A 25,912-nucleotide genomic window follows, 5' to 3' on the forward strand; every position below is an offset into this window, starting at 1 on the left:
TCTCCGTAAAACTTTGTTTCCCTCTCTGTGAAGCCTATCATAAATTGTCTTGACAGCGAAGTGCTGTAGATGTGTTTATATTAACCAGGAAGTAAATTGCCATATTGTATTGCATATTCATGTTATACTGAAATTCCATTGATTATTATCATGCATGTTACTTATATTATTATCATTTGAATATAAAAATAAATAAATTATCTATTTTTATAACAATTTGTGATTTTAATTACCGGTATATGGTTTTACATTTCATTTATAACGATAACGCTCTTTTGGATCTGAGAATTAAAATAGTGGGTAATTCTCATCTGTTTACAATTATTATCCCATAAATATTCCCACAACATTAAAGTGAGTTTTATTTTGCTGAAGCTCTGTGATCCACCCCTGCACACTGCATGCTAACTACAGTGAGTGTTATTGCTGTGGAGCTCTGCCAAACAACCACAATCACCCCTGATTACTGGCCATTTTACACTAAGCCAAAAAGTCTACATTCGTAAATGATGAATTTAAGGGCATGAAAGAAGAACCGACGGATATCTGCCATACACAGGACCTGTTTCTCTAGTCTAGAAGATGTGAAAGGTATGATAAAGACATAATATAAATATAGGCTGCAGAAAACATGTTCCTATTACTTTTTCTAAATCCATAAATCTTGTGATTTGAGTTACTCTGCCCCAAGGCCTCATCCACAATGATCATCTTGTTCCCCACTTGTTGCTTGGAAGGATGATTAAATCATTAGCTGTGGTGTATACAGCTTAAACACATTCTGGAACCCATAGTTTAATCACTGGTTGTTTATGAAAAGTAGATTGTAAAAAGAGAGATGTAATTGTGTCCAAGCTGAAGGAAGCTGGATTAAATGAGGGCTACATGCTTCGAGAACAAGGCCGTGTATTCCAACATGTCTGTATGTTTGGTTGCTCTGCCTTTAAGTGAATACATTTATAAGATGACAGTCTGTACACTATTTTCTGTTGTTGCAATGTAACGGATGTCACTTATAACAAACAGGTGTGAAATTACACCAAGCCATAACGGTGCCTACACAGGACCCTGTGGTATTTGGCACCACACTCTGGCACACAATATATAAATCTGGCCATGTGTGCAAGCAGCCAGTCCAAGAAAGATCCACCTGGGCTTCAAACATGTATACGCAGATGCAACACAACCATTGATATTTTGATAACAGATACAATCAAAACCCCTTTAAATAGCCCCGTAGTCTGGCCATTAAAAAGCATTTCAATTTTGATTGCTGCTTTGGGCATCCATATCTATATTGGGCAGTTAAGAAGAAAATAATAGAAGCATGGGTCTACTGGATAGGGGCACTTAGTAATGGGTTTTCTCAGGACAATATACCTGCTATTCATCCACCGTAAAAAAAACTCTTAAAATCAAGGAAAATGCACTTAAAGTGACATAAAAAGCTCAAAGTAATATTCATGAAACTAAAGAGTGCATTTAATTCTAAATAGTACAATTTTATGGGACACTACCAGGTGGAGTTGTCAATCCTCATCATCAACACACTGTGCAGATAGTTACAGAGTTTTGAAGTTCCAAAGTTAGTTGCAAAATCCTCAGGATGTTCTGCTTCTGCAGTGGACTCTCAACACACAAGGAAGTGACTGACACACAACTAATACTGGGGCTCCCATTATTATGAGAACACCAAGCACAAAGAAAATCTCAGCACAAACTCTTTCACAAATTAATTCATGTAAACAAGCAAGAGAGGCACTGCTGTATTCTCAAAAAAGTTATAATAATGAAAAAGGTTTGACAGGAGATGAAATAGGAAGGGTGTCAGCGTTGGGCTGCGCTCAAGATGTACCACACAACTTACCAGCAACATGGCAGAGGTACCATTGGGTCTTGACAAATGAATGGTCATTTCAGGGAACATTCGATCAATTCGGTTAATGACATCATCAATGTACCTAGGAGAAGACAGAGATTTGCATTTCTGTTATTTCTGAGTCTTTGTAGATCATGCATTTTCATCTAAACCAGGTTTATTGTGAAAGACCTGTGTTTTTCTGTAAACTGGTTTTAGCCTAACATCCCATATGTCATGGAGTACATTTAAATACCAAAACAAGATCGGTCAACTGCCAATTCTCCGTATACCATTACACCATGTGTTATTTAAGGCACTCCTAATTTGTTCTGATAGAGTAGATATTTTCCTATATTGCTATCCTGAAAAAATAAATAAATCAAGAACGCTCTTGATATGTGAAAAATAAAATTAGACCAGTACTGTCCAGAGAGCAGTAAACCATGTTCCTCAATTTGTGTTAACTGGCCCGATTTTATGGATATCCCATGCTGAGCACAGCAGGATCAATTGAACTGAACCAAAGCATTAACTGAAATGTTCCTATCGCAGGCCTCTCATACCATTCCGTTTACCTTAATATAGCATAGAGACCTCACACCTGTGCTTAAGGCTCACTAAAGAGAAATCTCTGCACTACTCAACAACGGGGGAATGCTAAGGTCCCAGGTGTGCTCTGCCCCACCACACAGAGTAGAGAAGAAGATACTCCAATTCAGGAATATCTTGCTGAAATAAAATCTAGCACAAAGATTGCTTCTTTTGTTAGTTCAGTAAATATTCTTTACATAAATGGCAACATTCTGGTGGAAAGCTTTTCGTGTACCAAAACAACTTATTTTGCTGTGATTGCCTTGAATTTCTCAGTATATTATACATTGTACTCTTAAGAGAGTATACATTTTACACACACACACACACACACACACACACATAATAATAATACAATGTTGTTAGGACTGTGCTGTGTTCATGTACTGTGTATCGGAGTCTCGATGTTGGGAAATGAGTGAACAGTTTGTGGATTCTCAGAAGGCATGTAATGTGGTAAATTTAACAAAAACGACAAGCTGTAACTTGTGAGAAGATTGATATATTTGACATATTTGGCAATTTAAGCTAGGACCCCCTTCTAAAATAATGGAAACAAGTATTGAAACTTAACAGAAATCCAGGGCTGTGGGATGCTCCTGGCGCTGATATCCCTTTACCGAATTCCCGCCTCCATCCGACATTACGGCAGCCTACGTGTGGTCCAACCACAAACTTCTCAGAGAGAAGTCTGCGATTGGCCCTTTTTGCCGACTCAAAGCGCATGCATGCGCTCTTACTTAATGGAGGGAGGCGAGAGGGATTATATAGAGGGAGGGGAAAGCGATCTTCACCATCCTAGCCTTGCTGGAGCCCTGCTTGCTAATGAGAACGTTGTTACAACTGTTGCCAGTACGCAGTGCGTGCATAAGAAACATAAAATATGCACAGAATTGATATAAGGCAGCCCGGAACAAAGTTCCAGGATGCCAAAGTCAAGTCCGGCAAGGGCGAAACTACCCCCCAGCCCAAAAGGTAAAATATTTTGAGTGGTGCGTTTCAAACAGGAATGCTGCACAGACTTCTACCACTATGATCACTTCAAATCACTGAAATGGTCATGGTGGTTGGAGTAACTCTTTAACCCCTAAAGTAACTACAACATGATCCCATTTGTTCTGTTACACCTATAAGTGCTGCACACCACAAACTCAGGTGATACCTTTGACCACTGTAACCTCTGCCACATGCCCCGATCTACACAATAATGTGAAGGGATTGGCTGCATACATCATTGTTGAGACAGATATGGATATGTATAGATATAATAAAAAAATAAAAAATGTCAAAGTATTAGCTGGAATTTACCTCTCAATGTTGAAATGAGTGCAATAATGAGATTTGCTCATTTCATGCAAACTTTTTTGTTATCTAGCGACAATATGGCTGCTCTTCAAGACTCCGTGACACGTTATCGCTACTATTCTACACTTTGTTCCAAGTGAGTGACAGGTGGCCCATTACTGCAGTTCTAACCGTGCTACCGGGGTCCTGGGTTGCTATACTCAGCAGAAATGTGTTGTCGCTTTGCAGGAGAACAAAGGTCACTACTAACTATATGCTAATAAAGACATAAGGAATTTCTCTTCCGCCAAACCACAATCAATAAACATCTCAGTCTTGGACACTCCACAGAGTCTGCAGAATATAATGAAGGAAACCTTGGCAAAGTGTCTGGTACTGTGAAAGAAAGACAAATTAGAAAATGACAAAAAAATAAGTTACTTGAAATGGGGAGGGTGGGATGTGCCCTTTGAGATTGAAAACTTTTGAAACCTTTTAAAACAGAAATTAAAATGCAACGGACACAGAACTTCCTAATAAAAAGTGTGCTTGCATTTCTGAAAGTAGTTATAACAAGCAGTTTTCCAAAGCTCCGTACATAAAACGATGAATCAAGACAAAAAAGGAAAAGTAGGAGTATTTGATTAACACCACGGCAATGTATTTACTATATCCTGCGCGTATGAGAAGGTTCAAAATTTCCACTTGCCCACTAGCAATTGTGAGTAAAGGATGAACCAACACAAAAAGGTAAACTTAAGAATGTTTAGAAGAAGACCTCACTCTACCCAGCACGTATAGCAGAGTCCAAAATTCCACTAGCCATTGCAAGTGAAAAATCATAAGAGTTGCTTTGTCGAGAAGTTCATCTCTTCCAAAACTGATGATGTGCTTGGATAGAGACATCATAACAAGGGGTTTGCCTATGTCTTTGCCATGAAGTTGTTAAAAGACACCAGTCTACCAACCAGTTTAAAGAACATACAGTTTGTTATTAAACATTTTAATATGTTGGTCTTCTTGTGCAAACACTGCATCTATGGGGGCTAAGTGGTGGCACAAGTGGTGGCTTGTCTCCAGACGATGTATCAGCATCCAATCCAACTCCCCACCTCCTAGCACGAATCCAAACGTGAGGATTTGTGGAGTGTCAACTATAACTTTTAGGACAAGAACCAAGTGCTCTCTCCACTTCAGGTGCCATGCTGGATGTTAAAGAGGCAAACCTTTAATTTATACATTTGCTGGCATTTTCTATGCTAGCAACCACCTGAAAGTGAACTTGCTCATGTGTGTGACATTCACGTTAAAACGTAATAATAAATATATTAATAAAATAATGTAAAATGCAAACAGCACAAAACATAAAATCTACAACAGTGTTTTAGAGGCTGCTGTGTCCTTGTATAGCATTTTTTTCCTCAAATATATTTAAGATTAATGACTTGCAGCGGCTGGATACACACATTGCTTTGCTTGTTGTCATTTTGGGAGTCTTTACACCCTGATGAGACAATGATGAACTGTACATTAATCAGAATGCCAGCAGTTGAGATAAAGCTTTTTAACTCCTGGACAGATGGTGACGAGTTTAAGCCTAACCCATCTTCTTTGGCTGGATGGGATCCAGTGCTTGTGTGATGCATTCTAGCCTCTCTGAGATTTAAATAGCACGTTTCCCACACAACTTGCGAGATACATGCTGTTCATTTCATACACCCATGCAAACTTGAGAAAGTAGGTATTTTTCTGGCATAAAAACGACAGCGCTATAGGGGCGAAAAACACTGCAAAACTAACAATAAACGGTTTTAGTTCTAAAAAAAACAAAAACGCAACCTGTGTCTGCATTGCTTACAGTTACTTCCAAGACAATGTGGCTGGAAAGTTGTGGGTAAAAGGACACTCCAGACCCCTAAACAACTTTAGCTTGCTGAAAAGCTTTATGTGGGAAGAAGGGGTCCCTTTTTCTCATTTTGCAAAAAGTGCAGATTTCAATAGAAAGTGGCCCTTTTAGAAATTAAGCTGGTTACTCCCCTCTGGCTTTCAAGCAGAAAGAAAGGAATTCTACTTCCTGGTTTGGTTAGCTCAGTGGAGCTAAACTTAAAGGACCACTATCGGCACCCAGACCACTTCAACTCAATGAACTGGTCTGGGTGCCAGGTCCCCCAGGTTTTAACCCTGCAGCTGTAAACATAGAAGTTTCAGAGAAACGGCTATGTTTCACTGAGGGTTAATCCAGCCTCTAGTGGCTGTCTCACTGACAGCCACTAGAGGCACTTCCGCGATTCTCACTGTGAAAAATCACAGTGAGAAGACACTGGACGTCCATAGGAAAGCATTGAGTAATATTTTCCTATGGGCGGTTTGAATGCGCGTGCAGCTCTTGCCGTGCATTCGGCGCGGACGTCGGCAGAAGCTCACGTCGGAGTTGGAGGAGAGGCCACCAGCACCGAGGGAGCCCGACGCTGGAGAAAGGTAAGTGGCTGAAGGGGTTTTAACCCCTTCAGCCCAGCGGGAGGGGGGCCATGAGGGTGGGGGGGACCTAATGACCCTATAGTGCCAGGAAAACGAGCTTGCTTTCCTGGCCCTATAGTGCTCCTTTAAGAGGCAGCAACTGTCCAGAGCACCTGCCTTGCAAAGACTTCTCATTGAGTTACATTGGATAGTCTGATTCAACAGTCACAGAGAGTCTAGGCGAGGTGAGAAGTGGAGGAATTGCAAAGGTGTCAGACAAGAGATCTTGGTCTTGCAAGCGGTTTTTAGATATACCATAAAAAAATAAATAATGCATAATTAAACGCATGCAAGTTTTCATTAGAGGTAAATCTACTAAACAATAGTTTTTATATATTATGTATTTAAGCAGTGAGGTATCCCTTTAAGAACATCTGAAACGGGTGGACTAGGCACTGATCTAGGTTCTCAACATGTATTATTGGTTTAAATAAACAGGAAAATGTTTTAGTTTTGCCTAGCGACAAACAAATGTATCCCATGATACGATAAGCTTCCAAACAGATCTTGTTTTCATCACCTTTAAAATATTTACATGATGGACTCTGTGAGTGTGCCTGCCCTTACATGCGACTGAAACAGGGGGTATATGCCAGCTTAGATAGCAAGCTGTGGAAATTACAAAACAACGCAGACACTGAACATGCAGAGACATTCTTATCATCAAGCTTCGAGCTATTTTAATGTTATTTTTCTGTGTGTTTTTTTTATTTTTTTTATTTTTTTTTAAATACCGTATCTTTACTGAGATACGGTATATGAAAAATCACAATACACACTTCACATTTTACATATTTTCAGAGCAATAAAAAAAAAAAATTAAGCAAGGTGAATGAAGAATGCAGCAGACAGGTATCATGTTCACTTGGTGCAGTTATTAAATGGGTTTGGCATTAACAAGAGTATGAAGAGCAGTAACGGAGCCCAGCATCAGCAGACATACCAAACCATACCAAACCATAAGCGGCAAAAACCCCGGAGAGCAGGATGTCTGCCCTGCGGCCTGGTGAACCATGAAGAAGCGTCCGGTCTCGCATTGGGGAACTCCCAGAAAGCAGCGGACACCACCCTGAGCCCCGCAGCCCTCCCCGTACGGCCAGGCGGGGGATATCCCGGACCAAGAGACAACCTAGCGGAGATCAGCCTAACCACAAGGCGGCCTCTACAAGCGGGAAACACAACGACATCTCCAACATGACGGGCGCCACGTGTGCAACGCATAATAAAACTACAACCCAACCCTCACCAGCAACCATGCTCGATAGAGCTTTTGAGGACTTCTGGGCAAAGCTGAACCAGGTACCGCAAGCACCCAACCCGCGGAGGCAGAGGCAGAGACACCGCACCCCACGCAAGCGGCCACCGAGCGCTCAGCTTCCGCCAGCAGGTGGAGCTCCAGGCCGGCAGCGTCTCAAAGAACACCCTCCTGCCATGAAACACGAGAAAGCCCCAGCGGGTTAACAGGCACTCAAGCGATGGAGAGGTACAACAAACGGACCAGGCTCTCATCCTCACGCCAACATACCCACAAGCAGAGAGGCTCCCAGACAGCGCGAAACAGCGACATCCCCCTGCTGCCCTCGGGGGGAAAAGCACCTAAAGGAACACTCACGGCCCAGCGACATCCAGACCAAGCCACGCAGGACGACACACAAAAGGGCGCCGCAGCTGGCTATCACTGCACAGGACGTACCGGGGGCAGCCCCTCCATGCTACAGGGCTAAGGCTCGAATTGGTGGCCTACTGGACTCACACACCAAGCACCAGAGATCTTGCAGAAGAGGCATAGGGTGAAGTATGGCCCGCAAAGGGACTTGCCCACTCGCTCAGGGAGATGACTCCTGCGGATTAAGGCCCACACCATACTGGACTGATCTTACTGCATATACAATACCATAGGGATACATTTACTCAAGCGCACAGGTTATACCATAGGCATCGCTATATACATTGTGCCACTAGCCTAGCCCAGCCATTGTAGACATATAATGTACAAATTATTCTTGTGTCATTTCCCTCAGCTGTTGCCTACTATGCAACCTAGAGTTCGAATGTTATTTTAACATGCTGAACTTGTCACCAAAAGCCTGATCGTACTTTACTTTATGAATAGAGGGGCAGGTGAAATGTCCGTAAAAAAATTATTTTATTTTGTATTCTACTTTATGTTAAATACAATGACACACCAGTGTACAAAAAAAATAAAATTAAAACTAAATAAATTACTTTTTCAAAAGAATGTTCCTTTAACATATAAAAAGCAACTCACGGGAAAATGAACACCACTGTCTTTTGCAGACAGATGCGCTTACAGATGAGCTTGGAAAATCAAGCCTTCATACAAAAATATATATTTTTTTTATATCAGCACATTCCTCCAAGCAACATCTATTCTACCTAGTATAGCAAAAAATCCAAAATTAAATAAATAAAACATTGCTCCCCCAACTCCTTCCCCTGTTGTATCTTTAAAGATGAATTTTTTGTTTATTTATTAACCTCCGATAGAGAAGAGGAAGAAAAAAAAAAGTTGATAATTTAATTTCATATACAGCAGTCTCGAGCACAAGTCCTTGCATGCCTGCAAATAAAGTGGTTCATTCCTTCAAGCCACACCAATTAACAATGTTTAATAAATTAGAATGAGTGCCAGCATGTTCTGAGAGGGTATGTTATCCGTCATGGGATAAAGATGTATTCAAATCCCAGCTTGTGATTTTCAAGCGGAGATTCTCCAAAGCAGAGAATCAATCAATTTGCTACCCGAGGGGCCAAAATGTGAGCAAACTGCCTTTTTAGAAAGCAAGCTTTGCTGTCAATCTACTTACGTTAGAAGGTATAATGGGCAGACAGGGCATAGTTATTCATTAAGTTATACCATTTACTAGAGTCATGTATTGGTCTTGGAAAAGGGAAAAAATAGGTAATTAAAAAGTGTGCACAATAAATAATATACCGTAATCTGCACAAAGTAGCACATTATGTATTAATGCTTACTGGATATAATGTACCATATGGCTCATTGACTTTCAATGCAAATGGACACACATGGTCATGGACCACCTTTCTAACTTAGTTACTCAAATGTCTCCCCTCATTCACCTGTAGGTGCTTTTTCTATGGAAATGTCTAGTTGGACAAGTAGCAGGTTTTTACAACAGTAGGACCATCAAGTGTAAACCAAACAAACCGAAACAAATATCCTATCCTTGGTTGCAAGCAATCATTGGAGATCCAAACTATGTTCCACAAGGAGGGATTCCATGGAGAAGCAGCGAAACGTAATTCTAAGATAAACAATGCTTGTTGCCTAGGAACGTCTGGAACCATGAAGGGCTTGCCACCACCAGACTCTGGAGCTAGGAAATTTGATTTGGCATGATGAATCTCACACCTGGAAATCTGGATTTGGCAGATGCCAAGAAAGAGCAAACTGCCTGACGGCAGAGTGCCAACTGTAAATTTTTTCAAACAAGAAGTAATGGTTTTATTGTTTCTTTAAATAAATATCTAAAAACGACAGCATTCAAGAGTAGCCTGGGCGACACTGCGCTTCCAAATGTTTGTTGGAAGGCCATCGATTGCTTTTCCAAATGCTCGTATACTCGACCCAGATACATGATCAAATATTTTTTTTGCAAAGAACATGACTAGTCTAGAGTAGAGAATTACACCTATCGGACTACTTTGGAATGACTGTGAACCAGACCTGATCACTTAATATGAGTGACCAACCACACCAATCCTGGCAATTGAGTGGAAAGGCAATAGTGTTCTAACATTCAGCAAAGAGAAGGTTTGTGGCTCTTACAGTAAAGGGAGCATCAGCTCCTTAAAGCTCATGAAAGGAGATGTTCATGTGTTCATTTTGCCCTTGTAATGGGCAACATCCATACACACATCTCAAGCATTTTGATATAGATACACATAATTTAAAAGTAAAATTTTACAGTGTATTATCTTAATTTACCATAGTCGAATAAAAGTGTTGTAGCAAGCGCTAAATAAACAGAAAAGTGTTTTATTCATGAAAGGGCACCAATTCCATACTGATCAGTGCATTATAAATGCTCTGAAATTATAAGGAGACCAATGGAAATGTCGCCTTTAAACATGGAGATGGGTGCATGGCGTAGATGCCATGCAGTGATGGATGAGGAGACTTTGTGTCAATGCTCAGAATCTCAATGTTCTTAACGTATCATAAGACCTGCTAAGGCAGCACAATATCTTTGATGTTTCCAAGGAATGATGAAAGATTAGCATGATTGCCACCGCTTGCTCACATATGTATTGTTTTGAAGGATTTGCTAGAGGACGAAGTGGTAAACCTTTTGCTTCTGTGGTGTTACACCTGAAAACTATTCTAATACAGGTAAAAACTGGGGATACCTGATTCGGTATAAAATATGCTAAAATATTGGGCAGAACAGCAAAAAATTGTCCAATTATTCTATTATTAACCCCAAAGTTGCTCTCATTAGAAGCTATGGGAAGCTTAATGGTTAAAATCTGCAGTAAGACGAAATGGCCTCCCATAAACATTTCCAGAGAGAGACAACGCCACATTCACTATAATTTGCAGAGCGTCAACATATTCCATAGCGTTGTACAATAGGCAGGCTACCACTTAAGTGGTTGCAACAAAACATATAGGATGTACTGAAATTGAAGGAGACGAGGACCCTGATCAAACATGCATACATTATAAAGGGGAGTGGGATTTAATTACACAAATGGCAAGGATGAATGTAAAAGTTCAGTGGACTTTAAGGGAACATTCCAAGTAGCACAACCACTACAGTGAGCTGTTGTGGTTATGGTGCCAGGAGTGCCATAGTTCTTGCCCAGGATAAGTAGTCAAACTATTTGCAAACAGTCTGACAACCTACCTGCAGGTCACAGCCATTAGTAAGTCTGGAAGCTTACCTGCTCATTGGGTGAGAGCACTTTCCAAAAAAGTTGTTGGTGGTGATGGGAGTGTCTATTAAGGTGCTTTGTGTCTGCTCCCTTTTGATTATTTTGGACTCATTTGCTCTTGTACAATCCTATTATCTTGCGTTGGTCTTAAAGGTGTTTTGTCATTAAGTATTATGTGGCTCTCAGAATGATATTCCGTCATAATGTTTTTTTCCCTATGTATATTTTTACAAGCTTAACGATTTGGGGTTATATATGATTTTTAATTATATTGTGTAATAAATATTTTAACTATGTAATGTGCTCATATGTTCAGTTTAATATTGGTTTGTTGACTCCTTTTCCTGAGCGGGTGCCAGTGCAATCCAAGGACCAGCACCACTACAGAGCACTGTAACAGTTTTGTGGCAGTCCCATTGTACAGAACCAGACATACAGTAGTTTGACAGTTAAAGACCTACTTTTCAAAAAAATGTGTTCTTGCCAACGCATTTTGCAGTACATTCCCGTCAATAAAGGAAAAGTTTGCCAAGATCCTCCAGACTGAGCAGACAGAAATTATTATTTTTGTTTTTAAATTAAGAAAAAAAGGGTTTCAATTACACTTTAAACAAAGTAAACAAATACATTGAATATTATTTATGAAACGCGTTAGTGCTCCTTTAAGTAAAAACAGCCCCTCAGTAACATAGCTCCACAGGGACAATTCTTCCATTTCATATATCTGATATAATCAGTTTCAGCTGAAAGTGTTGAGTGCTGGTTCCTTATGGTTCACTATCTTGGAATAGAATCTGTAATGTGGAAGATCTGCATATGGTCACATATGTTCAAATATTATAAATATCAGAAGCAAGCACAAGCTAGAACACCGGATTAAACTTGTTTTGTGGTACTTTTCTTTGGGAAATGCACATTAAAGAAAACCTCTATTATTCGTCTATGCTGATGGAGTAAATTACAGGTTTGTTACAAAAACCTAAATAACAATTTAATGATGGTGAGTGAGCAGGCACAGATCTCTTCCTTAGAACCTGATCACTAGGGATAAACATTCCAAACCACTTAGAACTCTTGAAGGTTATATAAACAGAATGATTATGGGCATCTCAATCTCTGTTAGGTCAAAAATATGCCATAAAACAGGAAGCTAAGGTTCCATTAGCTAGAATGAATTTGGACTTCTAGTGGCATTTTTATCTGTAAGGTTGGTGGCAGGACTGGGAGTTAAAGTTCTGAAACCAATTCATTTTTTTTCCAGGGACTATAGATTCACTTCTGCCAAACCTCTTTTCTGGTGAAAAAAATATAGATTACTTACCTCGTTTCTAGTGGCGGGTGTCTTCTGTTATAGCCGCCCTCTCCCACCTTCAAAGATGACAGCATGCCAGCTCCATTCCTCAATTTCCTCCAATTCAATGCATCTTATAGAAAATCAATTGATAGGAGATAGGCATCTGTGGCTAATCACATGTGGCCAATCACATGATGCTATCAGCAGCATTTTAAATCGGTAACTGCATTTTTTTACATTGCAGGGTCAAAATGACAGAACCACTGCACCCAGACCCATTGAGCTGAAGTGATCAGTTTGACGTTAGTGGTCCTTTAATTGATCACCAGGAATGACACATTTTCAAAAAACTGAACTTGCAGTGGGCATTGCTATGTACAGTTGCAAGTTGGACTGAGCCTCCTCTGAAATAAGCAAAAGTGGTCTAATTGTTATCGGAGAATATTAATGGCCAACGTTGCACTGCAAAATGTGGGTGGACTTCATTTCCCATGATGCTTAGCCAACCTGAAGATGGTACAGAAGCTTCAAAACATATTCGAAAAATTGATAAATAAGCCATACGTGATTTAGTCCCTTAGTGACTAGGCGCCTGTCAGAAGACATGAACATGAAGCCTACATTTTCAATTTGTCTTATTAATTTCACAGGTTTAGTTTTTTTGAGAGTGCCTGTATTAATTATGCAATGCCAGCAGCACAACCCATGGGCCCCTGCAATGGTTATGGTGCCATCAATATCTTGGCTCAGTCCTGTGGCAGTCAAACTGCTTTTCGAACAACATACCATGATGATGATGATGATGTGTTTAGAATGTGGAATAGTATTCATCATCGAGACACTACATGTGTGAATATTATAAATATCTTGATGCTAATTTGTGCTGGAGCATCAGCAAGGAAGGGTTTTTTAATTTACAAGAAATAAGCTAGAATGAATACAAAAAAAATATTGGAGAGGGAGGGATTTAGAAGGAGTGAGACTTGTTAAGGGGCATATATTATTTGATGGCATTGAGTAATAGGTTTACCAGAAGATTTATTGTATAAAATACATATTTGAACAGTGATGTGATGGGGGGGCTGTGGACCAAATGTAAATTCAAATGCTGATAATCCACGCTAAATCACAACATGTATCTAACAAGACATGCATAAAGTTGTAATTCCATATAAAAAAAAGTAAAAAATAAATATACAAAAGGGAAACATTCCATGTGTATGATGTGCTTTGAAGAAACTGTGCATTTCAAAGAGATGTCATCATCTTGTGAGATTACAGGATCTTACATTTTGTCGCAGTCCAAATCCCTCAAATTTATAGTTGAGAAAGCTTTTGCACTCTTTAGAAACACATTTTGTAGTCTGTGGTCGTGTGTAGGTATCACTATCTGTTGTATTTAATGGTCTTTTACCATAAATAAAAATAGAAAAATGGGGGTGAAATAATAATTCCAACCTGTTTTTCATTAAATAATCAAACGTATGATAATGGTCCATAGTAAAACTCTGCATCTCTGATGAATTAGAGTCTTCAGCTTTTTAAAATAATTTTTATTTTTTTATTTCTGTCTAAGCTTATTATTATTATACATTTTTTTACAAAGTTGTTGATTTTAAAGTCTAGCGCCTCGTTATATACCGTTCGATCTCTTGGTAGTTATAGAGCTACATGCACGTCGTAAATTCACAATATTCAGTGTGAATAGGTACGTCTTTAAGATGTTCCAAAGCTAGAATTCAACAAATTGACTATTAACATTTCCCTAAAACAGAGATTATTATTTTTTTTTTTAAAGCTGGAAGGTTTACAAGATAATCACAAAATGATCGTATTTCCTAGCATATGCTTTCATAGAAACCTTAAATACTGACAATGCTAATGCAACGACATTACAGTAAACAATATAAAATTGGAGAAAAGATGTTCTACAGGTGCAAACACTACCAAATCCTGCCCGGATGCTATTCTTACTCTAATTGGTTATCCGATTCAAACCAAAGATCTGAGAAAGTGGGGGATTGATGGCTGAGGGGGAGTAATGGGGCAAAAAGGTGGGGAAAAATGTAAAACAGTACCGTCACACATTAGCTAATGAAATGCTCCTTGACACCATGCGTGATTACCTAATTAGTAGCTTCAACGGCACAGAATGAAAAACAAAGATTGTTTACAGAGAAAATTAAAGAGAAGAGAATCACAGCGAGACTAAAACATACCAGTTACAAACTATTTGAAGCATGTTGCTAACCACAACTGGTTATAGTCAGCAGCAAATTTCAAATCAAGTGAGGCATGTCCCTTTTTACGTTGTCCTTTTTCTGAGCCACAATCTTCATGTCACCATACTTCAAGATCTTGGTGCCTTCATCTGCCAGGAAAAGTTTGCAATTTTTGTACGGTCGTGCATATGCGAACAACAAGAACCCGATCACGATCAACTGTTGTGACTGGCAACTGAAGGTAAATCGTGGCCGAACTCTGCCTTTTCCCCCAAGATTGCCAAAGGCTGGCATTTAAATGTAGTCGTCACTTTTTCTACTTTATATCTTTTGATTGTGTTGGAGTTTCAGAGACGTCCCAACACAATCAAAAAGAGGTTTTCATAAAGATTATATATTTCTAAACGGCTTAATGAGACAGGGTCACTAAGTTTCAAATGTTAAATTCCATTATATTGTTAAGTATTTCTTGGACTGAAGCAAAAAGGAAACTTGTCTATTTGTATTGTTATATGGTTAGTCCAATAAGGAAGGTATCGCAGCATTCTGCAATACTCCTATAATTTTGGCATCCGAATTCCTGGAATAACAAAGCTACTCCAATCTAGACATTCATATACATCATGGGTCGTCAACCTGGTCCCTACCGCCCACTAGTGGGCGTTTCACGATTCCAGGTGGGCGGTAGGGACTTTCACATTTTTAGTACAGATTGGGTGAGCGGGCGGGTGCGAGCTGGCGGTACCCCTGCGACCAGGTACCGCCATCACCACTTGCGGCCCCGGCAGCAAACCGCCGGGGCCGCATATGGAGGGGTCCATCGGGTGGCCCATGCTGTCAGGGCCACCCGATGGATGTGGATTGTGAGGGGGCCCGGTCAGCACTAGGCGCTTTAACAGCGCGACCGGGCCCCCTGTGATGACATCATCTCTGCTGGGAGGAAGTGATTCCCCGGTCATTCTTCCCAGCATACTGAGAGCCAGCGCAGGAGGAAGGAGTAGGAGGGAGTCAGAGTGGGAACTCTGACTCCCATCCACCTGAGCCACCACTGGACCCCAGGGAAAGTCACCCTCCTGCACCTTAAAGGTAGGAAACAGGAGGGTGACTTAAATATAATGTGTGTTTGTTTGTGTGTCTTTGTATGTATGTCTTGTGTGTGTGTGTGTCTTTGTATGTATGTCTTGTGTGTGTGTGTCTTTGTATGTATGTCTTGTGTGTGTGTGTCTGTCTGTATATATGTGTGTATGTATGTGTGCCTTGTCTTTGTATGTACATGTTTCTTGTGCCTGTCTGTCTGCCTGTCTGTCTTGTGTGTCTGTCTGCCTGTCTGTCTTGTGTGTCTGTCTGTATGTCTGTCTTGTGTGTCTGTCTGTCTGTATGTGTGTCTTGTGTGTCTGTATGTGTGTCTTGTGTGTCTGTATGTGTGCCTGTGTGCCCTGTGTGCCCTGTGTGTCTGTGTGCCTGTGTGCCTGTGTGCCTGTGTGCCTGTGTGCCCTGTGTGCCTGTATGTCTGTCTGTGTGTCTGTCTGTGTGTCTGTCTGTGTGTCTGTCTGTGTGTCTGTCTGTGTGTCTGTCTGTGTGTCTGTCTGTGTGTCTGTCTGTGTGTCTGTCTGTGTGTCTGTCTGTGTGTCTGTCTGTGTGTCTGTCTGTGTGTCTGTCTGTGTGTCTGTCTGTCTGTCTGTCTGTCTGTCTGTCTGTCTGTCTGTCTGTCTGTCTGTCTGTCTGTCTGTCTGTCTGTCTGTCTGTCTGTCTGTCTGTCTGTCTGTCTGTCTGTCTGTCTGTCTGTCTGTCTGTCTGTCTGTCTGTCTGTCTGTCTGTCTGTCTGTCTGTATGTCTGTCTGTATGTCTGTCTGTATGTCTGTCTGTATGTCTGTCTGTATGTCTGTCTGTATGTCTGTCTGTATGTCTGTCTGTATGTCTGTCTGTATGTCTGTCTGTATGTCTGTCTGTATGTCTGTCTGTATGTCTGTCTGTATGTCTGTCTGTATGTATGTCTGTATGTCTGTATGTCTGTATGTCTGTATGTATGCCAGTCTGTTATAGTGGGATACCTAGCTCAGCCTTCCTACTGGGCATTGCTATAAGGAAGGTTAAAAAAAAGGGGAAAAAAAAAGGTGGGGAGGGGAATTGAGGAGGGAGAAGAGGGGAACTGACGCACAGATGAGAAATCATATTATGCGCAAACAGAGAAGTCGTCTGAATATCACCGAAAGAGGAGACCTTCGTTTGTTCCTTACGAAAATCGAACCAGATATCAAATATTTAGTCTTGCAGCATCAACCTCAAGGATCTCAATCACTAGTAAAGGTAATTTCAATTTACTTTATTGTTTTCTAATTAAACTTTATAAAGTTAAAAACATTATAAACATGCATTAATTGGAAATAAAAAGATAAATGTACGTACATTTTTTTTTTTTTTTTAAAACACACCCCTTTCGAAAAAATATTCCGAACTTGCGCGAAAACTGGTGGGCGGTAAGCACATTTTTTTCAACCAAAAAGATGCATCAGTGGGCGGTAGTTAGAAAAGGGTTGACTACCACTGACATACATAATATAATATAGATAGCCAGACAGATAGAAATAGATAGAGACAGAGATACATACATTTTATTTTAAAGTGACAGAGAGAGATACATTTATAGAAATAGAGAGCGATAAAGAGATAAGTGTAAGGGTCAGTAGTGATATAAACATCTCTGGGTAGGAAGTTAAATGGTTTTACTGACCCTAAGCACAACAAAAAGTTAGCCTTAGATGCCAAATTGCTCTTGCTTTTTTTTTCTGCGTTAAAAGGAATCTAAAGACTTTCTGTTCCAGGGTCGATTTTGTAATTTTATGTGTACGTCGAAGGCTTTTTACATGCACAAGAAATAAAAGTGTCCACAGGTATTTTAAGGACAAACTATTAGGGTATTGAGAATAAAGGCTGCAAGGTAAGATATAGGACAAAACACTGCATTTTATCACATGACAGGAGACTTCCTATTTTGCATAACTTTCTTTACTTATGCCTCCAGCAGCACAAGACAATCAATCAAAACTTTTTAACCAATCATAGGCCAACATAGCCTGTATATAAGTCCTTGATGGGCGTGTCTATTCCTCTTTCTTTGCTGCTTCCAAATAGGCACAGGTCAGAGTACTGCTATATGGTTTATTCTCTACACTGTTTAGTTGATTGTTTCTACTTTTAAACTCCTCTACCCCCTCTACCTCTCCACCCTGCACTGCCCCCCTCTTTATCCTGTCACTCCATCCTAACCCGCGATCGCGGAATTTTTTACCGCGACCGTGCGCTCCTTGGGGCAATTTAGTAACACTGGATTTCTTTGGGAGGTGGGGACGGGGGAGGGAATGTTTATTTGGCCGCCGGTAGCCTCACCGAGCGGCCCTTATCCGTGACGGCGGCCCGCACTGTCGTTTTGGCGCGAACGGCAGCCATCTTGGATCTCGCGCCCGCGAGACCCACGACGGCCACTTGTGCCCCTGGCGGTCGTGAATCACACGATCCGCCCAGCATCCTCTACACATCGGTTTATTATAATCATCACTCTCCTCAGGAATTTCACTGTAATGCTTATATTGGTATTTGTGACACCTTCATTACCACTAATCAGTGTGTGTACTAAAGTGACACTCCTCATCCAGGGGTGACCCCCACTACTACCATTGAGGTTATAGGGGTGACCCCCCCTTACATTGGGTGACTCCCAAGCGGAGCCACATTACACAGGGTGTCACAGTACAGCAGGCTCACCCCAATGCAGCAGGCTCATCCCCTGCTATACAATTAGAGTCACAATGCAAGTAGGCTCACCCCCTGCCACACCATTAAGGGTCACGGTGCACGCAAGTTCATCCCCTGCTATATTATCAAGAGTCATAGTGCAAGCAGGCTCATCCCCTGCTATTATCCCTGGGAAGCGCAGCGCACATAGCTCGCCCTGCTACATCATAGTATATATGGTACCCACAATACGACTGGGGTGATCCATACCCTTCACTGAGGGACGGAGATAAAATCTGACAATATCGGGCTCCACTAATTATATGACCGCTCACCCCGGTTGCACAGAGGGTGACCCCTTCCTTGACCATAACCTCACAGGCCCTCCACCCCTAACGGTGTGGCCCAATTATATGACCGCTCATCCCGGTCGCACAGAGGGTAAACCGCTTCCCCTGGTGCAGAACCCAAAAACGGATACTGCCACTGAAACGGCCTCGGAAACAAAGGAGCCTACCTTCACCGGAGACTTCCCCGCCATAAAACGGCAACGGAAGGACACCGGCTCAGGCACCCAGAAGCCAAAAGGCAAAGCTCCGTTGAAGAGGAGCCGTCAAGCAGTCAGAAGGGAACCATCCCCTCCATACTCTCCGTCCTCGGAGGACGATGACCACAACCCTCCGCCATCGCTCGAAATTATGGACGAGTGGAAAGCGGTGGCTTCACACTCAGAAGACGAGGAGTGGCAAGACATCCCAAGGGATGATACAGAGTACGACCAGGACACGTACTTTGCACAGGAGGGCTCCCACCACTCACGGGACAACCGTGAAGAGGGCACCTTCCTAGACTCACAAGGGGTGGCCATGTTAGACTCCCGCACGATCCGACATCCAAGATCGACAGAATGGGGCTTGCCGGAGCATCTGGCCCAGTTCATCCATTTCTGGTTAAGAAAACCAATGGAAAAAGAAGTGAGGGCGAGACTACGGGTGGAATGCCCAAGACCCATGCTACCAGACAAAATCGTACAGACCCCAGAATTTGACACTACCGTGTCCCTGTTCATGTCCCGTGCGGGCCGAGACCCACGGAAAGGGATAGAGAAGGGCCTTAAGGAATCCCAGGAGAAACTCCTGGACATCCTAGGCCCTCTGGCAAAAATACTATACCTGGCCGACCTGGCCCTCTCCCAGGGCTCTGCTCTGGACGCCCACGTGATACGCGAATGGGTACAGCGGGCCATCTGTATCCTGGGCAACGCTAACGCAGCAATGTGCGCAGAACGCCGCAGGACAGCGTTACTGAAAATGGACCCCAAACTAATGGAACTGGGGAAGAAAGAGATGGGACCACAGGCGAAAGGCCAGCTTTTCGGGGACTCATTCATAACAGAGCTAAAAAAGCATGTGAACCTCTTCACCGCGCTTAACAAGGCACAGACGTCCATCAAACAGGTATTTCGTAACACCACACCATGGAGTTTTTGGCAGGGATGGTCGCCAAAGGGGCCGAGCCACCAGCCGATTCTGGCCTACAGGCCCCAGAACTCAAGCATCTCAAGCGTTCTTCCCATCGACAAGAACCAACTTCCCACGAGGTTCATTCCATTCCAGAGGCACCCGCAGACGCTTCAACGCAGGTGAGCAACCTAAACACGACCTCTTTGTACAATCATATGACTGCAGGCAGACTGTCTCTCTTTTCACAGGAATGGGGAAAGATATCTTCGGACAACTGGATCCTGCGTACGGTAGCTGGCTACGAGATCGAGTTCTCAGACACCCCGGTACAGAACCGTAGCCCACCACCAATAAGAGCGTCGGCACTACACACCAAGATCATAGACAAAGAGATCCAGGCCCTGTTCGACAAAGGGGCTGTGGAGGTCGCCCCGGACGATACGGGTTTCTTCAGCAACATCTTCGTAGTCCTAAAGAAAACTAGGGGCTACAGACCGGTCATCAACCTGCGTCATCTGAACGGATTCGTCGCCTACAGGCATTTCAAAATGGAAGGGATCCACCTTCTCAGAGACCTACTACAAAAACATGACTGGTTCACTCGGCTAGACTTAAAAGATGCCTATGTCTCGGTACCGATAGCCCACGTCAGCTGACCCTTCCTCAGATTCACCTGGAAAAACCTCACATGCCAATTTACTTGTCTCCCATTCGGCCTCAGCTCAGCACCATGGTGCTTTACAAAGCTCATGAAGCCGGTAATGGCATACCTAAGGGAGAAGGGCATACGCTGCCTAATTTATTTAGACGACATCCTAATATTCTGCGAGACTGAAACCAGACTTCGCTCTCAAACGAGATCCATAGTGCACTTGCTGGAATCATTGGGCTTCATTGTAAACAGAGAGAAATTATCGCTCCAACCAGCTAAAGTGGTACAATTTCTAGGATTCAAAATAGATTCCAGAACATGTACCCTACGGCTACCCATGACAAAAATTGCGACGATACGGAAAGAAATACGCCGGGTACTCCGAAAAGACTCAATACCACTCCTCCTATTGGCCAGAATGGTAGGCCTATTATCATCCTCCATACAAGCGAACTTCCCGGGACCACTACATTACCGAGCCATGCAACGGGCGAAGGACCACCATTTGAGACAAGGGCGTACATACGACCACTGGATTCCGTTGTCAACAGAAGTACAGACAGAACTTCGATGGTGGCTCCTCCACATGGAGGCATGGAACGGCAGAGCCATATTCGGACCAAACCCAGACTTCATCCTGGAATCGGACGCCAGCCTATGGGGCTGGGGAGCCCACTGCGCACGGGCATCCACCGGAGGCCCGTGGTCAGAGGACGAGAAGAGCCTACACATCAACTGCCTAGAGCTGATAGCGTGATCCTTTGAGATACGCAGTCTGGCCAAACACATGTCCAACTGCTGCATACTCTTACGCATGGACAACATATCAGCAGTCCAGTACATAAACCATCTGGGCGGAGCCAGATCACGAGCCCTAACAGAAGCAACGAGGGACATCTATCGATTTTGCCTACCCCGCAACATCACGATCAAGGCAGAATACCTACCCAGAGTCAACAACCTCACGGCGGACTGGTTCTCTCGACATTGGAGAGACAGCAGCGATTGGCGCCTAAACACCACCATCTTCCACAGGATAAGAACGGTAAGAGGTCCCCTACACATAGACCTCTTCACATCACGGACAAACACACAACTACCGAGATACTACAGCTGGTTCCCGGATCCACATAGCGAGGCGGTGGATGCATTCCTACAACAATGGCTACCAACTGGAGCGTACGCGTTCCCACCATTCTCAATGCTAGCAAGAGTGCTCCATCACGCGGATCGAGAACATCACTGATACTGATCACTCCATTGTGGAAGAGCCAGGCATGGTTCCCGGACCTACTAGCATTGTCACAGGACCACCCACTATTCCTACCAGTGTTCCCACTCCTAACGAACCCGGAAGGGGAACCTCATCCACTAGTAACACAAGACCGACTGGAGCTAGTGGCCTGGAGTCTTTCCGGGGATCCTGGAACGTCTCAGGCAGTGGCGGCTCTAGACTTTATGAGGCCTTAGGCGAAACTCAAACAAGAGGCCCCCAACTAACACTCATAATAAAAAAACATATAGGGGTTGCATCTTGTGTATAATGAGCTGTAGTTATAATGTATGACAGGTTTGCAGTGCTGGATACAGAGTGCTAGTCTCTGTATTCACTGTTGGGGTGAGTGTGGCATGTCTAGGCAGGATGAGTGACAGGATAGGAGAAGTTAATGTGATAGGGTAAAGAGGGGGTGAGTTTGACAGGGTTATGGGTTATGTGTTGAACGGCTGGAGTAGGGAGTGTGACAAGGCAAAGGGAAAGTGAGCCGGACATGATTACGTGTGGCATGGTTGGGCCCACGTGAAAGGGTTAATGTGAAAAAGGATGAGTGTGACAGGGTTGGGGGTGAGTGTGACAGTATGAGAGAAGATGAGTGTGATAGGGTAAGTGTAGAAGAGCGAGGGACAGTAATTGTGGTATGGATGGAGGGGGTGAGAGCAACAAGATTAGGAGAGGTTAATGTGAGCGAGGTGAAGGGGGCATGACAGCATGTGGGGGTGAAGTGTGTGGGGTGGCTGTATGTGTGTGTGGAATTGTGACAGTGGGTAGGTGAGAGTGTGGGAGGCAGTGTTGGAAAGGGTGACAGTGTGTGCAGGGGCAGTGTGTGGGACTGTATGTATTGATGACATAGTGTTGGGGGCTGTGTGTGACAGTGTGGGGGGACAGGGTGTGTTACAGATTGGAAGGACAAGGTGTATGGGACACAGTGTAGTGAGGGCAGGGTGTGTGACAGCATGAGGGGGCAGTGTGTATGACAGTGTAGGGGGGCAGGGTGTGTGACCATGTGGGTGGCAGAGTGTGTGGGAGACAGTGTGGGAGAGCAGGGTGTGTGACAGTGGGGGGCATTTTGTGTGAGAAATTGTGTGGGGGCAGAGTGTGTGGCGGACAGCGTGGGGGGCAGGGTATGTGGTGGTCACTGTGGGTGGCATGGTATGTGTGGGAAGGTTATGTGGTGGTCAGTGTGGGGGCAGGTTATGTGGGGGTCAGGGTATGTGGTGGTCATTGTGGGGGTCAGGGTATGTGGTGGTCATTGTGGGGGTCAGGGTATGTGGCGGTCAATGTGGGGGACAGTGTCTGTGGTGGTCAATGTGGGGGACAGTGTCTGTGGTAGTCAATGTGGGGGACAGTGTCTGTGGTGGTCAGTGTGATGGTTAGTGTGGGGGGCAGTGTATGTAGTGGTCAGTGGGGGGGACAGTGTCTGTGGTGGTTAGTGTGGGGGCAGTGTATGTGGTGGGCAGGGCAGTGTGTAGGGCAGGGCAGTGTGGGGGGCAGGGTATGTTGGGGCAGGGCATGTTTGAGGCAGGGCATGTTTGAGGCAGGGCATGTTTGAGGCAGGTTATGTGGGGGGCAGGGCAGTGTATGTGGGTGGGCAGTGGGGGTGGGAGGGCAGTGTATGTAGGTGGACAGTGAGGGTGGGAGGGCAGTGTTGGGGCAGTGTATGTAGGTGCACAGTGAGGGTGGGAGGGCAGTTTTGCGGCAGTGAGGGTGGGCAGTGTTGGGGCGGAGAGGGTGGGAGGGCAGTATTGGGGCAGTGAGGGTGGGTGGGCAGTGTTGGGGCAGTGAGGGTGGGAGGGCAGTGTTGGGGCAGTGAGGGTGGGTGGGCAGTGTTGGGGCAGTGAGGGTGGGTGGGCAATGTTGGGGCAGTGAGGGTGGGTGGGCAATGTTGGGGCAGTGAGGGTGGGCGGGCAGTGTTGGGGAAGAGAGGGTGGGTGGGCAGTGTTGGGGAAGAGAGGGTGGGTGGGCAGTGTTGGGGAAGAGAGGGTGGGCGGGCAGTGTTGGGGAAGAGAGGGTGGGCGGGCAGTGTTGGGGAAGAGAGGGTGGGCGGGCAGTGTTGGGGAAGAGAAGGTGGGCGGGCAGTTTTGGGTCAGTGAGGGAGGGTGGGCAGTTTTGGGGCAGTGAGGGAGGGTGGGCAGTTTTGGGGGCAGTGAGGGAGGGTGGGCAGTTGTGGGGGCAGTGAGGGAGGGTGGGCAGTTTTGGGGGCAGTGAGGGTGGGTGGGCATTGTTGGGGCAGTGAGGGTGTGCAGTTTTGGGGCAGTGAGAGTGGGTGGGCAGTTTTGGGGCAGTTAGGGTGGGCAGTTTTGGGGCAGTGAGGGTGGGTGGGCATTGTTGGGGCAGTGAGGGTGGGCAGTTTTGGGGCAGTGAGGGTGTGTGGGCATTGTTGGGGCAGTGAGGGTGGGTGGGCAGTTTTGAGGCAGTGAGGGTGGGTGGGCAGTTTTGGGGCAGTGAGGGTGGGTGGGCATTGTTGGGGCAGTGAGGGTGGGTGGGCAGTTTTGGGGCAGTGAGGGTGGGCAGTTTTGGGGCAGTGAGGGTGGGCAGTTTTGGGGCAGTGAGGGTGGGTAGTTTTGGTGCAGTGAGGGTGGGTGGGTAGTTTTGGGGCAGCGAGGGTGGGCAGTGAGGGTGGGTGGGTAGTTTAGGGGCAGTGAGGGTGGGTGGGTAGTTTTGTGGCAGTGAGGGTGGGTAGTTTTGGGGCAGTGAGGGTGGGTGGGTAGTTTTGGGGCAGTGAGGGTGGGCAGTGAGGGTGGGTGGGTAGTTTTGGGGCAGTGAGGGTGGGCAGTGAGGGTGGGTGGGTAGTTTTGGGGCAGTGAGGGTGGGTGGGTAGTTTTGGGGCAGTGAGTGTGGGCAGTGAGGGTGGGTGGGTAGTTTTGGGGCAGTGAGGGTGGGCAGTGAGGGTGGGTGGGTAGTTTTGGGGCAGTGAGGGTGGGTGGGCATTTTTAGGCACAGTGTGTGTGGAGGCTGTGACAAGCCTCCACACACTAAAATACCTTTTTTTATTATATAATTACCTGGTGGTCCAGTGGTTGAAATTCCCTGGTGGTCCAGTGGCAGCAGTCCCTGGTGGTCCGGTGGGATGACTGTTCTGTCTGCAGCTCCGCGAGAGCTGCAGACCTTGTTCTCGCGAGAGCCTGTCAGAGCGTTGCCGTGGTAACCCGCGGCAACGCTCTGTAAGCCCGCGGGAACCACATTATGTGATCTGCAGCTCTGCACTCGGCGGAGCTGCAGATCAGAGGCTGGCTCTCCCTGTGGGCAGACCATGTGGAGGGGCCACCCGGCGGCATACTGGGCAAACCGCCGGGCCCCTCTCACTGTCGGATCCTCGGTCATGGACCGAGGACACGACAGTTCAGTCTGCCCTGAGGCGATTTAGGCGGCCGCGAGGCCCCAGCAAGCGCGAGGCCTTAGGCGGCCGCCTAAATCGCCTAATTAGAGAGCCGCCTCTGGTCTCAGGCCTATCGCAGACGACTAGAGACCTACTATGGGACTCATGGGCACCTGGCACTAGACGCATCTATGTATCAGCATGGAACACATGGAATCGCTGGTGCATGGCGAGGGACCTCGATCCCTTTACAGCACCTATTCCCTACATCCTAAATTTTCTGTCAAGTTTATTCTCGGAAGGAAGAGCATACCGGTCGATTAATATCACCTGATCCGCCATCTCGGCGGCCCACACTCCGATAAACGGAACACCAGTAGGTCAGAACGCTTTGATATGCCGTCTATTCGGGGTATCAAACTGTCCAGACCTCCGGCCCCGAAGTATAACAGTCTATGGGACGAAGATCTGGTTATCCGATTTCTAAAAAATTGGCATGACAACGAGACCCTATCACTAAGGCAACTAACAGCCAAGCTGACGCTCCTGCTATGCCTAGTTTCGTTTCGAAGCGTATCGGACGTTAGAGCTTTCAACGTGGACGGATTCACGGTGACACCAGAAGGAGTTACCTTCACAGTGTCACGCAGGACCGAGACGGACTCTACGTCCGTGTCCTACCCCTTTTTTACGGCGGTTCCTCGTCTATGCGTAGTGAACACGCTTCTTCGGTACGTCGAAATAACCGAACCTCTCCGTTTTTCCCGATCGGGTCAGCTAC

At 44.8% G+C, this 25,912-nt stretch overlaps 1 protein-coding gene across 1 annotated transcript in view; it reads right to left on the reverse strand.

Annotated features, from left to right (window-relative positions):
- Window positions 1-25,912, reverse strand: part of MED27 (mediator complex subunit 27) — a 244,358-nt gene that overhangs the window by 72,750 nt on the left and 145,696 nt on the right. Inside the window, exon 4 of the mRNA XM_063432486.1 lies at window positions 1,868-1,961. Coding sequence (XP_063288556.1) covers window positions 1,868-1,961 — 94 coding nt within the window. The remainder of the gene's footprint in view (window positions 1-1,867; window positions 1,962-25,912) is intronic.

This window comes from Pelobates fuscus, chromosome 9 (assembly GCF_036172605.1).
Source record: "Pelobates fuscus isolate aPelFus1 chromosome 9, aPelFus1.pri, whole genome shotgun sequence".
In the NCBI taxonomy this organism is placed as follows: Eukaryota; Metazoa; Chordata; class Amphibia; order Anura; family Pelobatidae; genus Pelobates; species Pelobates fuscus.